This window comes from Chenopodium quinoa, unplaced genomic scaffold, assembly GCF_001683475.1.
Source record: "Chenopodium quinoa cultivar QQ74 unplaced genomic scaffold, ASM168347v1, whole genome shotgun sequence".
NCBI classification, from domain to species: Eukaryota; Viridiplantae; Streptophyta; class Magnoliopsida; order Caryophyllales; family Amaranthaceae; genus Chenopodium; species Chenopodium quinoa.
Genome location: NW_018744290.1, coordinates 2,864,279 through 2,879,340, shown reverse-complemented (window position 1 = coordinate 2,879,340; position 15,062 = coordinate 2,864,279). Strand labels below are relative to the sequence as shown.

At 38.6% G+C, this 15,062-nt stretch overlaps 3 protein-coding genes across 3 annotated transcripts; 2 read left to right on the top strand and 1 right to left on the bottom strand.

Moving 5' to 3' along the window:
• Positions 1-1,242: 1,242 nt before the first annotated feature.
• On the top strand, positions 1,243-4,579 carry LOC110695305 (3-hydroxy-3-methylglutaryl-coenzyme A reductase 1-like). Its single transcript, XM_021872564.1, has 4 exons — positions 1,243-2,406; positions 2,490-2,671; positions 3,022-3,368; positions 4,167-4,579. The coding sequence occupies exons 1-4, from the start codon at positions 1,703-1,705 to the stop codon at positions 4,410-4,412; spliced, it is 1,479 nt and encodes a 492-aa protein (XP_021728256.1). The 5' UTR covers positions 1,243-1,702; the 3' UTR covers positions 4,413-4,579.
• A 2,271-nt stretch (positions 4,580-6,850) lies between these two features.
• Positions 6,851-7,490, top strand: LOC110695303. The gene is made up of 2 exons (XM_021872562.1): positions 6,851-7,047; positions 7,143-7,490. Exons 1-2 carry the CDS (start codon positions 6,868-6,870, stop codon positions 7,281-7,283), a joined length of 321 nt encoding a protein of 106 aa, XP_021728254.1. The 5' UTR covers positions 6,851-6,867; the 3' UTR covers positions 7,284-7,490.
• A 3,314-nt stretch (positions 7,491-10,804) lies between these two features.
• Positions 10,805-15,062, bottom strand: LOC110695302 (thioredoxin reductase NTRB-like). Its single transcript, XM_021872561.1, has 2 exons — positions 13,660-15,062; positions 10,805-11,053 (listed from the first exon to the last, which is right to left on the bottom strand). Exons 1-2 carry the CDS (start codon positions 14,750-14,752, stop codon positions 10,983-10,985), a joined length of 1,164 nt encoding a protein of 387 aa, XP_021728253.1. The 5' UTR covers positions 14,753-15,062; the 3' UTR covers positions 10,805-10,982.

Sequence of the window (15,062 nt, the reverse complement as noted above, 5' to 3'; positions counted from 1 at the left end):
GTGATTCTATTTTCTCGTCGGTTCAATGTTTTGCTACAGTGATATCTAGTTAGAGCCTGGCCAATTAGGCATTTACTGGTGATTTGGTGGTGACTGGTGAGACTGGTGACAAGAGTATCTTTCAAATGTCATAGGGCTTTCAAATGGTACTGAATGATTAAGATCAGATACGCAATGTTATTACTCATTAACTGTTTTACTAGTCATTCGAAAGATGAGATCAATTGTAACAGCAATTTATCTTGAAGCACATTAAGCAACAATTAGCTGGCAAAACTAGCTAATTTTGTTCTTACAGAAGTTGATATTTGAAAGTATATATTTAGATGAATTTAACAAGGATAGTTTGACAAGGTCTACATTTTTTTTTTTGGTGTTTATGAGTGATGGGAATCGATCCTAGGATTACCTAGAACCGAGATGGAAACTTTAACCAGCATATAAAAATTTTACTCCCTCGATTATTTATTAGCATACATTTACTTTTGACCCTTTTTTTTTTTAACTGATATTAGTATACATCTTGGTGGCTTGTAAATCTAATAAATAGGAGTTAGAGATAGCTCAAGTGGTTAGAGCCCCTCTCCTGATTTCAGGTGATCCTGAGATTGATTCTCATCACCGTCTTGTGGCTCTCTAAACACTAAAAAAATGATATGATTTTTCTTGAGAAATATTTATATTAGTCCGTTTTACCGTAATGTGAGTCATTGTATGCATGTGACTCTATTGGGCTAGGTGGCCTTATTGATTGTTATGACTTCTGACCTTCTATTGAAGGTCATTATCTTTTAAGATTTGAACAATGTTGTTTTGTTTCTTGCCTAACCAATTCACTTCCATCCATTTTATATTGTAATGTGATTACTAATTAATTGGTGGGAATCTCTTTTGGACAATACAAAATTAGAACACAGTTCTTGGCACTGCCTTTGAGTGGACTTGCATAGTAGTTGCATGTACCCGTAACTGTAAGTATTCAAATTTGTACGGTGCCTTTTTTTTTTTATTATAGCGACATAATTATATCAAAATGTATACCAAGGTAGGAAAAATTGTTCCTTCCCACTAGAGATACTTTGATGGTGGGGATTCTTTTACCTTCCCCTTTAATGATAAAGTGTACCTTTAAATATTGGTCTATAAATCGTGAGGCTTGAAGTCAAGTCAAAATATTATCAAAATTAACAAAGTAGGATCAGTTTATTAATATTAATTATTACGTAGTAATGAAGTCTTTCTAAAAAAAAAAATATTATTATTGAGGTCTGACTTTTAATCTAATTGCTTATTAGTACGATTACAATACATGTGCTCAATCAATTTCTAAACCTAATACGAGTGTCAATGTATAATCTAATTCTCCCTAATTTATGGATGTAGTTAACACATTATTTAATGAGACACACTATTTAGATGAGTCGGTATCATCTTTTAGTTACATATTTCGTTAGCATCACCCTAATAAAATATCGTAGTACGTCTATCTTATTGACAGGAAATTTACGTGGTCAGCTATATAAAACAAGCTTCACGTTACTAACAAACTACAAGAAATTATAATCAAGTATTAATTAAACTACGTGGTAAGGACGGAAAAACGGAAAAACTTATTGACTGTTCCCTTTCAAGCTCAGGAAACGGTAGTATCTCTTCAATCCTCCCTAAACCTTCGCTCATCTTCTTCCTTCATTCCCTTACCATGTACCTCGTTCGCTGGCGATCCGCCAGCGAACTGCCTCTCAACAACCTTGTCAATGCGTTCTTCCTCACATTGTTCTTCTTTGCAGCTTACTTCCTACTCTGCTGTTGGAGAGTTAACATACATGATTATGAAACGACGACGATGCCTATCCCTTTGTCTGAGATCATTGCTTTTTTCTCTCTTCTTGCCTCTCTTGTTTACTTCATTGGGTTCTTCAGCATCTACTTTATTTTCCCACGTAAATCTAAAGTAGATGCTGAAGAACCTGCACTCCCCGCCACCTCAGACTATGTGGAGTCTGTGGTGGTGATGACTGACAAATGGAAAATTGAAGAGCAAACCACGGGGAAGTCCGTAGAGGGCCTGCCCGTGGAGGGTTTTGACTACGAGGCTGCGTTCAGGCAATATCATGAGATGGCAGTGGGGTACGTGCAGATGCCTGTAGGGGTGGTGGGGCCCTTGTTGCTCGATGGGAAGGAGTATTATGTTCCGATAGCCACGACTGAGGGGTGTCTAGTGGCTAGCACCAACCGAGGATGCAAGGCAGTGTACCAATCCGGTGGGGCTTATAGTAAGGTGTTTAAGGATGGGATGACTCGGGCGCCTGTGGCGCGGTTCGGGTCGGCTAAGAGGGCTGCTGAGGTTAAGTTCTTCTTGGAGGATCCTGGAAATTTTTATGCCATTGCTGGCATATTTACCAGGTTTTTATGGTTTTATTACAATATAAACTAGTACTAGTAAATGTACTCAATTTGTAGATAATGTTCATTGTTTATATATGCAGATCAAGTGGTATTGTGAGATTGCAAAGCATAAAAAGTACAGTAGCAGGGAAGGATTTGTACATGAGGTTTAGCTGCAGTACAGGAGATGCAATGGGTATGGATATTGTTTCTAAAGGTGTACAAAATGTTCTTGCTCACCTTCATGCCCACTTCCCTGACATGGATGTTATCAGCATATCCGGTATATACATAAACATACACTTGATTTTTACGATATTCAAGATGTATCTTTGACCATCCTATCACATGACTTGATTACATGTTGATATGCAAAAAAAAAAAAAAAAAAAAAAAAAAATCTAGGATTAATATTTTTATAATGATTGTTGAATTCTAACAAGATTTTACATGACACTGTTTTCTTCTTCATATAGTACGACATTACTCGTAGTATCAAGTATGTACTTTGACCTTGAAAAGCAATTAAGTATTGCAATCATTTTGAGACAAAAAGAGTATCACACCTTTTTACAGTCACAATAATGAAAAAAATTGAAGATTATTTGTTGTATACATTCATAACTGGGACAGGAAATTACTGCTCAGACAAGAAACCAGCAGCAGTGAACTGGGTGGAAGGCAGAGGAAAATCAGTGGTATGTGAGGCAACCATAAAGGAAGAGGTGGTAAAGAATGTGTTGAAGACAAGTGTGGAGGCCTTGGTTGAGCTTAACAACCTCAAAAACCTCGTTGGATCGGCGATGGCCGGGGCTCTCGGTGGATATAATGCTCACTCTAGCAATATCGTTACTGCAATTTTCATAGCGACAGGCCAAGATCCTGCTCAAAATGTGGAGAGCTCAAATTGTATTACTATGCTCGAAGCTATTAATCATGGCAAGGACCTCCATATTTCTGTTACCATGCCTTCTATTGAGGTAATTACCAACATATTTAAATATAATTACTCGTAAATTTTATCCATACGTTACATCATAAGATTTTTAAGAATTACGGTCAAAACTTAAGCTCGAAAATCATAATCATCATATTATGAAACGGGGGAGTATATAGTACTATAGTAGACACGACTCATAAGAATGCATCGATCGAAAACTTTTCTTGACGTACGATTGTCACGTTCCCATATATGTAGCTTTGCTACGGAAGAACATTTTGTTTGTGTTGAAATTAATTCTCTAATTTGCATTAACCCACCTGATCATATCCTGACAACGATTCCAATTAGTGAAACTATGAAAATCTTATTTCATTAATGACACCTGCATCTTGTATTTCCATGCATGAACCATCCACTTGTATAATTGATTATTAAGGTTCAGTCTGTAGATTCTGCTGCTAACAACAAGTTTTTCACATATACCTCATTGGTCCCTTGTTCTAATATTTCAAAAATATCTTATGCAACTGTTATATATCTTATGTGGCACAACCAATTACCCATTAACCAATTAAACAATTACTCTGTATAAAATGAAAATGTAAGCAACTGTTATATATCTTATGTGGCACAACCAACTATCCATTAACCAATTAAACAATTACTTCGTATAAAATAAAAATGTTATGCAACTGTTGTATATCTTTCTTGTACAACATTAATTTTTGGTGTGATGTACTATTTCGATGTAAAAAAAGACGTTGTATTATTTATTAATGATTACTTTAACTAGGATTATATGATTAATTAGAAATTAAAATGAAAATTTTCTCAGGTAGGCACAGTAGGAGGAGGGACCCAACTAGCATCACAAGCAGCATGCTTAAATCTACTAGGAGTAAAAGGGGCAAACAAAGAGAAAGAAGGAGAAAATTCAAGGGTTTTGGCAACAATTGTAGCTGCTTCTGTTCTTGCTGGAGAGCTCTCTCTTTTATCTGCTATTGCAGCTGGTCAGCTTGTTAAGAGCCATTTAAAATACAACAGATCTACCAAGCATATATCACAACTTACTTCTGCTTGATTATTGTTCGCTAATTAGAATTATGGACAATCCTAATTGAATGTACGTGAATAGTAAAAAACAAGTTGAAATATTGCATGTATTAAGAAACGACAAAAGTATATACGTAGTAAGAAACATGGAAAAAAGTTTGTAATTCAATGTTGGTCTTTTTTTATAACTTTTAACTAAGCTTACACATCAATAAATGCTTTCAACTTTGGAATACTATTAGAATTCCCACTTGATAAATCTAAATGTTCTACTCAATGAAAATAATAGTAGTAGTTAGTTGAAGGGTAATAATCAGAATCTGGATGAATTAACTTCACAAAATACAAGACTATTATTGGCAGCCACCACTGTTTACTTTCTAATTTTGTTGATTGTGTTCTATGGCAGATAAACTGTACTTCCACAAAATTCCAATTGCATTCGAATATAAGCTAGCTCACATTCTTTAAATCACCTCCCATTGGTATTTTTCCTTTTGACTTCTCAAGATACTCTCACATTTACAAAACTTATTAGAAACCGATTAGGTAATTAGAGTTACTCAACCTAAATTCTAAATCCAACTCGAAAATTATTGTAAAGATTTTTGTAATATAGATTAACCCACGTTCTTAATCAAGCGGATGGAGTATAACTTGTAAATTCCATCAAATATTCAAATTACTACTGTAATAATTATGAAAAAATTATCAAAGATATTCGGAATTATTTTGCCACTAGATGATCTCAAGTGGCTTTGTCTCCTTTCCTACGAAAATCTTCAAATAATTGTAACAAAAAAAAAAAAAAAAAGAAAAAAAAAAGAAAGAAAGAAAAAAAATTAATGATTTATTCAAACTAACCACAAAATCAACATGAAAATGTTCCAAGCCTTTTAAATCATCTACATCAAGCTTACGGGTCATAATAGTCTTATTTAGAGAATTATCCTCCCTTATTGCTAAACATCGCCCGCGAATCTCCACATAAAGCCCACAAAATTAGAGTGAATTGTCACTTTTGCCCTCAAAGTAAAAAACACAATTTCTTCTCTCAATTCTCTACTTCCACTTTCTCTCTCTAAAAAACTTTCCGAGCGATGTCGAGGCGGCCCGGCAAGGAAGTGGCGGCACAGGCGGCGGGTGGACAGCGGTTTTTCCGGCGAGAAGGTATTTTTTATTAATTTTGTGTTTAAAAATTTAAAAAAAAAAAAGGTCGGAGGCGGTGGCGGCGCCTAGGCCAGACGCCACCACCACGGCGGCGGCGTCTAGCCCAGACGCCACTACCACGGCGGCGGCGCCTAGGCCAGACGCCGTGACGGTGGCGGTGGCGTCTGGCCCAGGCGCCAGAACCACGGCACCGGCGTCTGGCCTAGGCGCCGCCGCCGTGGTAGTGGCGTCTGGGCTAGACGCCGCCGCCACCGTCACGGCGTCTGGCCTAGGCGCCGCCGCCTTTTTATTTTTTTTTTTAATTTTTTTTGGTTTTAAATTTGAAATTTAATTTTCGAAAATAATTATTTTTTTTTTGATTTTTTTTTAAATTTGTTTTTCTTTTTTTTAATTTTAAATTTTATGTTTCTGATTTTTTTTTATTTTGTTTTAAATTTTGTTGGTTTTTTTTAAAAAAATTTTATTTTCCCTTTTTTTTGTTATAAATTTTTTTTAAAATTTTGATGTTCTTCTTTTTTTAAGTTTTTATAATTTTATATTTTTCACTTTGTTTTTTCCAATTTGTTTTTTTTGGGTAATTTTTTTTTTTGCTTTGTTTTTTCCAATTTTTTATTTATTTATTTATTAGGTTATTAATTTTTTTATTTTTAGGTTGTTAATATTTTGTAATGTTTTTAATTTATTTTCCATCATATGTATATTGTTTTATTTATTTATTTTAATTACTTTTTTTATGTTTATATTACATGTTTATATTGCATATTACATGTTTTGTTATTTTGTGTTAGGCATCGTATTTTCGTTCTGGGGCTGGGAAGAGTATGGACATTATGAGAAGTACGATGAACTCAATGGAGAGCTCGGGGCCCAGACACGTTAGATCCCGTGGTATTTCGGCCTCGGCTCGTAGAGAACGGGTGCACTATTCTGAGGATGATGAAGATGATGATGGTGATGAGGAGGAGGAGGAGGAGGATGCAGATGAGGATGTGGACGATCAGAGTGGACCATATGATGATTACGGTCCATTCAGTCAGAGGCTTGATGATGTGTATGAGACGCGTAGGGTAGACGTGCGTAAGGGTAGAGATGGTAGATTTGTTAGTAGATCTGGCACATCATCTGCGTCCACTGTGTCTGCGGTTAGCAGAAAACGGTCGAGGGCCGTTAATGATTCTTGGGTGGTGAGGGGCGAGGTGGCTGGGGGACCTATAGACGGGAGTGTGATTCCTAGCTTTCTAGGACACATCGCTACCCGTATTTGGGAGGACCAAGAGCGGGCTTTGGATAGCGGCACGTGGGAGCAGTTTCCGATGGTTGCCCGCATATGGATTGAGCAGTTGCAGCGGCCGCCAACTGGGGTGGCTGCCATGTGTGACCAGCACTACATGGAGTGGTACAACCGGCACTCGCACCCGAGGTTGATCAGAGACGTCCACCACGGCGACGACGCCGATGATGATGATGTGCCACCGCCCACTGCCGTGGATGCGGTACGTCTCATAAAACATTTGTAGTTGTGTTTTTTTTCATATAATACGTCTCATAATACGTCGTTATTGAATTTTATGTGTTTTGTTATGTGTAGTGGATGGGAAAGATGACGCAGTTGGGACACAGACTTTTTGAGGAGAGGGACAACATGACGACTGCAACAGGCAGAGCTGCTATTGATGAACTGGAACGGGCCCTTGAGCAGTGGCAGTGGGCGTCACAGAGAGATTATTGATATGTCGGCAGTGCATTTATAAAACATTTTCCTAGTTGTTTGTAAAAGTTAACATTATCTGTTCTTATAATTATTATTTTAAGTTCTTAGAATTTGACATTATATTTTTAGTTTTTATAACTTTTATTTTAAGTTGTAATTAGTGGGCATACGAAAACTAAATACAGGTTCACATTTAAATGGGAAAACTAAATACGAAAATTAGAATCCGAAAATTAAATAAATGGGAAAAAACATAGCAATAGCAATATTAGGTCACATAGAAAAGGCAACTAGATTGTTCCACTGCTGCACCCGGTCATGATATAACGCATCCCAGCCCTCTACGCTTGCTGTACGAATGGTGTACCACGTTGGTATAATCGGTGGGACCGGAAAATCGGGTGACAGGTCCAGTCGGATGAAATGTCTGTATGACGGCCCCAGAAATCCAATAGCAACCTCTCTTACCGGTCTGGTGACGGTCTCACGCGAACACCAAGGCAGAACCGTGGTACACGGATAGTAAGCTCGACCATGCAAACCAAGGCCGAAATGCATCACTGCACACTTGTAGATGTTTGCAACGGCGAAGAGATCAAGGGGCGCGTCGAACCAATGATTTTGACCGCAACGTCCTCCTCCCCACCGGATACGCTGCAGAGACCTATCCAAGTCCTGTCCGTACACGTGGCGATAAACAGCTCGGTTTGAGGCGATTTCACTGTACATCAACTGACGCACTAAACCGTAGTTGTCTTCACCCATCTGAAACACATCAGCCACAACCCGAAATCCACAGTTACCATCTGCAACCACATCATTCCACCCGTCCAGGAACGGCATCATGATGTTAGGGATCCTGTCTTTATATGGAAAATGTTCAATGTCCATTCTGCCTTTCACGCATTTGTTGATGTGCCATGTGCACAGTAAATGGCTCGACTCCGGAAACAGCTCCGCTATAGGGGCAAAGAGACCTCCCTCACAATCGCTGACGATGGCCGATGGCTGAACACTTGGGCCGATGTAATTTCTCAACTTCTCCAACACCCAACGGTAACTCGCAACCGTCTCATCCTTCATAACTGCATAACCAATCAAAAAGTTCTGGTTCGTTGGAGTCATCCCAACCATCTCAACCAGTGGAAACTTATACTTGTTTGTCTTGTACGTTGAATCGATCAGAATCACAGATGGCCAAGACGAAATCATATCAGCACAATCAGGATGCACAAGGAACAAATGAGTCACCTCCGATGTGTCTTCATCAGATTCAAACCAGTACAGGTAACCACGTGCTTGTGCCTGGTGTAGAAGCTGCTGTATAGGGTTCCTTCCCTCTGACCGTTCAAACCTCAATTTATGTCTGACGTTGTAGATGTGTCTTCGGTTTGGCTGGTCTTCAGGAAATTTCTCCAACACAGATGCTAATATTTTAGCAGGCTTCACTTGAGCATCACTCATTTCTTTTACAATTAGTTTCGCAGCAGGACTTAGGCCACTTAACTGTCGATGACCCACTTCATATGCGATCATCTCATGGTTGTGATACCCCCATTTACCGTAACTCTTCACTTCCCAACCGTCACCCCTTTGCTGTTGTCGAACCTTTACTCTGAACTGACACCCACAACCTTTCCGCTTTGTATCAAACCGAATCGCTTGACTGAAATCTCGTTCCTCCCTTTTGCGATAACGGTCGCATCTCAAAATGCGATCCATTCTACCATCCCGTTGAGATTTATGAGTTGCTACTACTAAACAAAAACCTGATCTAATTGCAACCTGTTTCGCCCAATCAACCGCTTGTTGAGCATCTTCGAACAGACCATCGTGTACAAAAATCCCACTATAATCATTTCCGTCTCCACCATAATCCTGCAACAATAACATATAAATATAATCACATAAGAGTAGATTAAATTAATACATTTGACACAACATTAGCACAAAAGCAAAAACAATAATAAATTATAAACAACAAACAAAGAAATAAACAAAAAGTATTCAAAAAAAAAAAAAAAACAAAACACAAAAATAAAAAACATAAACAAAACTTTAGATTAAATAAATAAAAATAAACCAAAAAAAAAAAAACAAAAAAAAAACATAAAACGAAAAAAAATTGTAAAAAAAAAATAAAAAATAAATAAATTAAAAACAAAAACAAATTAAAACAATTAAAAACAAAACAAAAAAAAAAAGAAAAAAATTGTAACACAAAAAAAAAAAATAAACAAATTTTAAATTAAATTAAAAAAAAAAAAAATAAAAAATAGTGGTGGCGCCTAGCCAGGACGCCGCCACCGTGGCGGTGGCGTCTAGCCAGGACGCCGCCACCGTGGCGGTGGCGCCTGGCCAGGACGCCGCCACCGTGGCGGCGGCGTCTTGGCCAGACGCCACGGCCACGGTGGCGGCGTCCTGGCCAGGCGCCAGAGTTACGGTGGCGGCGTCCTGGCTAGGCGCCACCACTACGGTCACGGCGTCCCGGCAGGACGCCAGCCGCCAATTCGTGGTTTTAGACGGCTTCGTACCTCCTTTTCCGGCGTCAACGGCGTCTCTCCGGTGCATCTACCCGACGTTGAGGGCTCTTCGGTTTCACTCGGCGATCCAGTCCTGCTCCACATTTTTTATGAGTGAAAAATTTTATTTTCGGTAAAAATTAAAACAAGGGCAATAATGTCAACATTTTTAAAAAATGTGGGCTTTATGTAGAAAAACGCGGGCGATGTTTAACAAATCCCTTATTTTTCTATATACCCCTTCCACGAAATATCCATTTTCAAATATCCTATTTAAGAGAATTAGCATTGCAATAAATCTTCATTTGAAGTCGGACATACACTTTTCATTCACATTAAATTACCAAAAAAAAAGATTGATATGCAGAGAGGTCACAACTGGCAAGAAAGAGAACTAGAGAATGACAAAAGAAGCAGAAGATCAGAAAATGGAAGGTTGAGCAGAAAATCGTCGAGAAAAGAAGCGATCAAGGTTGTGTACATCTCAACCCCCATGAATGTTACGATTTGTTCTTCAAAGTTTAGGGAGATAGTTCAACAGCTCACCAGGCCAGAATCCGACGTGGCAAGGTTCATGGAGATTTGTGAAAGGGATAGTTGGAAAGTTTCTGATGATCATTATAATGGTCATTAGGGAATGATCACTAACAAAAGCAACCTGGAAAAGACCTCCTTCGAGTTCACAAGGAAAGTATGTTGAGCCATTTGATGATGTTTGTGTATAGCGAATGCAAAATGTTGGCACCCCAATTTTTGTAACAAAAAAAAAACACATGAAATTGCTAGAATTTTGTTTCTATGTTTAGAAAATTGTTTGTGACAAGTAAAATATTATGTATATATTACAGAGTAATATATTATGCATAATGAAAGTTTTTTTGTTTAAATCTTCACTGTATCTATCATTCTGCAATAACCATGAGGTCAAAATATGCAGTTAAACCAAAGCAACAGACATGACAATCAAAAAAAAAAAACAAAGTAAAACATTATTTGGGGGAAGGGAAAAAAAAAGGATAACTTGAATGGCATTAAGCCATTAAGAACTGAACTGTTGCATTAAAGAATTGTTGCAAATAAGGAGTCTATCAATTACAATCCATAAATTATTTCATGAAGAATAGGAGCCTAATATCAGGGGCTAAATTTTAGAAACAATTTCAATTGGAGGCCATTCCGCGTCGTCGTTCAATAATCAATCACTCTTGCCTTCTTGAGCACCAATTTCTTGCAAGTAATGTTCCGCATCTAAGGCAGCCATGCAACCTGAATCATCATAATCAAAACTAAGTTTTTATTCATAAAAACGACCCAGAATATAACTCACTAGAGTCCTCCCATTATATGCAAAGCACTTCGATTACTCCTGAGCTAAAACCCATTTATATCTACCAGCCACATAACGATATCATTTACTACAAGTCTACAAGCAGCAGGTATTTTGACTTTAGCACGGAAAACATCCCAGATAAATGGAGAGATCATACAGATGGGATGTCGTCAGAAATAGACAGGAATCAGTCCCATATGGCTATATCTATCATTTGCAGCCCTTGGGCAGAATTAGTAATAATTGACAATTAAAGTGTAACTTGTCCACTTGCCTTTTGAAATAATCTCCCCCCCCCCCCCCAAACACACACCCAAAAAAACAAAAATCCCACGCGTGAAAACCTCTGCCTCCGTGAGAGGGGATGGTGTGTATATCATCTCTCAAATTCAAAAGGAAAGAAAGTAGATTAAAATGGATGAAAGACATGGAACAGTGTATACAAGGGGAAAATCCTAGAGTGTAAGTTGACACATGCTAGATAGTTATCCTAGTAAAATCAAGATCAAGTTGAATAACGTCCAAAACTTTATCATACGTCTACTCCCCTAATCAACCGCCTAGTGGCTGTTGTCGATAGAGATCCATGAGGAGCTTGGTGAACCATTACTGCCATTTCTGGAGATAACTCTTTTGGTAATATTCTAATATTCACCTAATCATAGGTTGTTAATTGAATGCATGAAAACTGCTAGGCTCTCACAAACAGCCAGAGTTGAGTAAATTGTTGTATATGTTGTGGATTTAGGTGTAATAGGCAGAGAGGCAGGTGAGACACATAAGCTATAAGGCTAATACTAATTATAACTGTCTGAGGTGGGGCTGGTAGCCTGGTATTTGTGAGCCCGATGAGTAGCAACAAGTGAATTGTCATGAAATGTTGAGGACTTGGGAATCTCAGACATTTAATTTCTGAACATCACTATAATGAAAACATGCAAGTAACCTTTCACTAACAGCATACCCGCAACAGAGAAACATTGACATGAAAAGAAAGGGGAAGGGGAATGTAATATCGTAGAGAAACAATTGCTTCCTTTCATCCTCTACTTTCAAACACCTAAGCGTTCTGCCCTTCAGCCACGTAAACCTACAGAATCTCCAAGTAACAAGGAAACGCCTATAGTATTCTCTAATCATACTAACAACTAGAATGTCTTAGAAAATCCAACATTCTATCTGGACACCAGAAAATCAAGACAATAACATTATGACATATTTCCTTCCAAAGCTCAATTAAATCCACTCACGAAAGTGCATCATACTACATCTAAAGCTATATTGCAAGCCACTTAACATATTATATAGCACATAAACAAATCAAACCACACCATTAAAAATATTGTTAAAAAAAAAAAAAAAAAAAAAAAAAAAGGTACTCTCGACAAGGTTTCAACCGGAAGTAAACACTGCCAGTCTATTCAGCCATACGCGAAGGATTATCAGCCAAGGGAACTTTGGAGCTCAAATATAGGATCCTACACTTTTCTCTGTCATATTGCAGTGGGAGGGGACATCAACTTATCATCATTAAAATAAGGGATAATAAACAAGAATCAATCCTCAAAAAACTATAGTGAATTGGCATTTCTTCTGAGTTCATACAAAGAGTATTCTTCAAAGTGTGCCATTGTTATCATAGCAATATAGTGAATTGAAACTCAGCCTCTCAATGATATAATCAGTAGCAAATTTTATCCCCCAGAGGCAATAAATAAGGCTAAACATAATGGGCTATAAGCCTACACACTCTCCCTATCACACACAGCAAAAGAAACGTCAAAATTCTTCAAACCTATAAACCTACACCTCCGGAAAACATAGTTAAACAACCCAAATCTTCAAAATCCATCCAACCCAACTTGCTAGGTGTTATAAATCTTATAAATGTACAAAAGTACAAACAGAATTGTAATACCAAAAACAATTACAAATGTCCAACCTAAGCTCAATTGCACCCATCCCCAAAGTGCATCATACCTCTGGCAACATTGCAATTTCAGCTCAACAAGCTTTAGCATCAAAACACAGCATTGCAAGTTTTGCAACAACACAAGCAAATCAAACCGAAAAATCAACAATGTCTTGTTAGCAAAATACAGGACAGGGATGTATGCCTAATCAAGGCTCAACTAAACCTATTCTTCCAGTGTTAATTACACCTCTAACCTATATCATATACACTGCAATCTTAGATTTGTAAACAAACTTTTATGCACACTGTACCATTTCTAGCTTCTTTCCATTATCCCCTTTCACATACTACAGCCCACAGGGGCTATAGCCTATAGGACCCCAAGCCTTTCGACCACATGAATATATACAGCTATCAAAGGAATGGATTATGGATATAAACGCCCCCAAACCTCTCAAGAATCTTCAAGCTCGAGTTTGCGACTAGGTAGCCATTGTAATGTCTTAACAAATCCCACAATGATATATACACGACACAAGCATTTACATAATAAACACAACAATGCAAATATGCAATAACACAATACAGAAAACAAATCAAACCAAAACCATATAAACAAACACTAACCAGTCCCAGCAGCAGTAACAGCCTGCCTATACTTCTTATCCTGAACATCACCCGCTGCGAAAACACCCTTCACACTCGTCTTCGTCGTACCCGGTGTCGTAACCACATACCCATCCGCATCCAACTCCACCTCATTCCCCAAAAACCTAGTAGCAGGTTCATGCCCAATAGCAAAAAACAACCCAGAAACCTGCACATCCTTAACCTCCCCACTAACAACATCCTTCACCTTCAACCCTCCCAAAACCCTATTCTCCTTCTCAACATCCCCAAACGCCTCAACCACCGTCGAATTCCACAATACCTCAATCTTAGGGTTTTCCAATGCCCTCTTTTGCATAATCTTCGAAGCCCTAAATTCACCTCTCCTATGAATTATATACACTTTCGACCCAAATTTCGTCAAGAAATTCGCTTCTTCCATCGCCGAATCACCACCCCCAATAACCGCCAACGGCCTATTCCTAAATATCGGCGCCGCGCCGTCGCATACAGCGCAAGCCGATATCCCTTTATTCCAGAACCCTCCATTTTCACCAGATCCCGGGAAATCAAGCTTCTTCGCAACAGCTCCGGTAGCAATAATCACCGAATCAGCTAACACAGTCTTCTTCGCATCACCCCAAAACACCTTAAACGGCGTCGTTTTGAAATCAACAGCAGTCACCGTTTCGGTCATTATCTCCGTACCGAAACGCAACGATTGCTGGCGAAACTTCTCTGTAATATCCAAACCCGAAATCCCTTCAGGAAACCCGGGAAAATTCTCGACGTCGGTGGTGGTTGTAAGCTGTCCACCTGGCGCGATCCCATTGGCCATCCAACCTTCGAAGAGAATGGGCTTGAGTTCGGCCCGTGAAGCGTAGATAGCAGCGGTGTGGGCCGCCGGGCCAGACCCGATGATGCAGAGGCGGGTTCGGATTGCGTCCTTGAATTCCTCCATTGATGAATTGGGGTTATCAATGGCGGTGGAAATGGCGGCGGAAGAAGAAGGGTTGAGGAGAGGAGGGAGAAAATTGAAGGATTTTTTAAAGAGAGTTCGGAGTTTTAGACAGCGAGACATTTGGTTGGTTGAATTATTTGAGGGAGACATTTTTTTTGAAAAAATGGGCGCGTTTCTTTTGGGGGCTTAGGCGCGAAACGGGGTTTTCATTTCCTTTGCTTTTCGATTTTGCGGCGTTTACATTGGAAAGGGGAAAAGAAAGAAAGGTTGTAATGGAATTGGATTCGGCTGTTGCCTGTGGAGCAAGTTAATTTTGATTTTTTTTGGGCTGGGTTTAAGTTATTGGGTTGTAGACCTTGTAGTAGTTTATAACGAATCCAAGTGGGGTTATGTTTTTTTTTTAAGAAGTGTTTCAACTTTCAAGAGATAATGGTTTTTTTTTTTTTTTTGAAGAAAAACA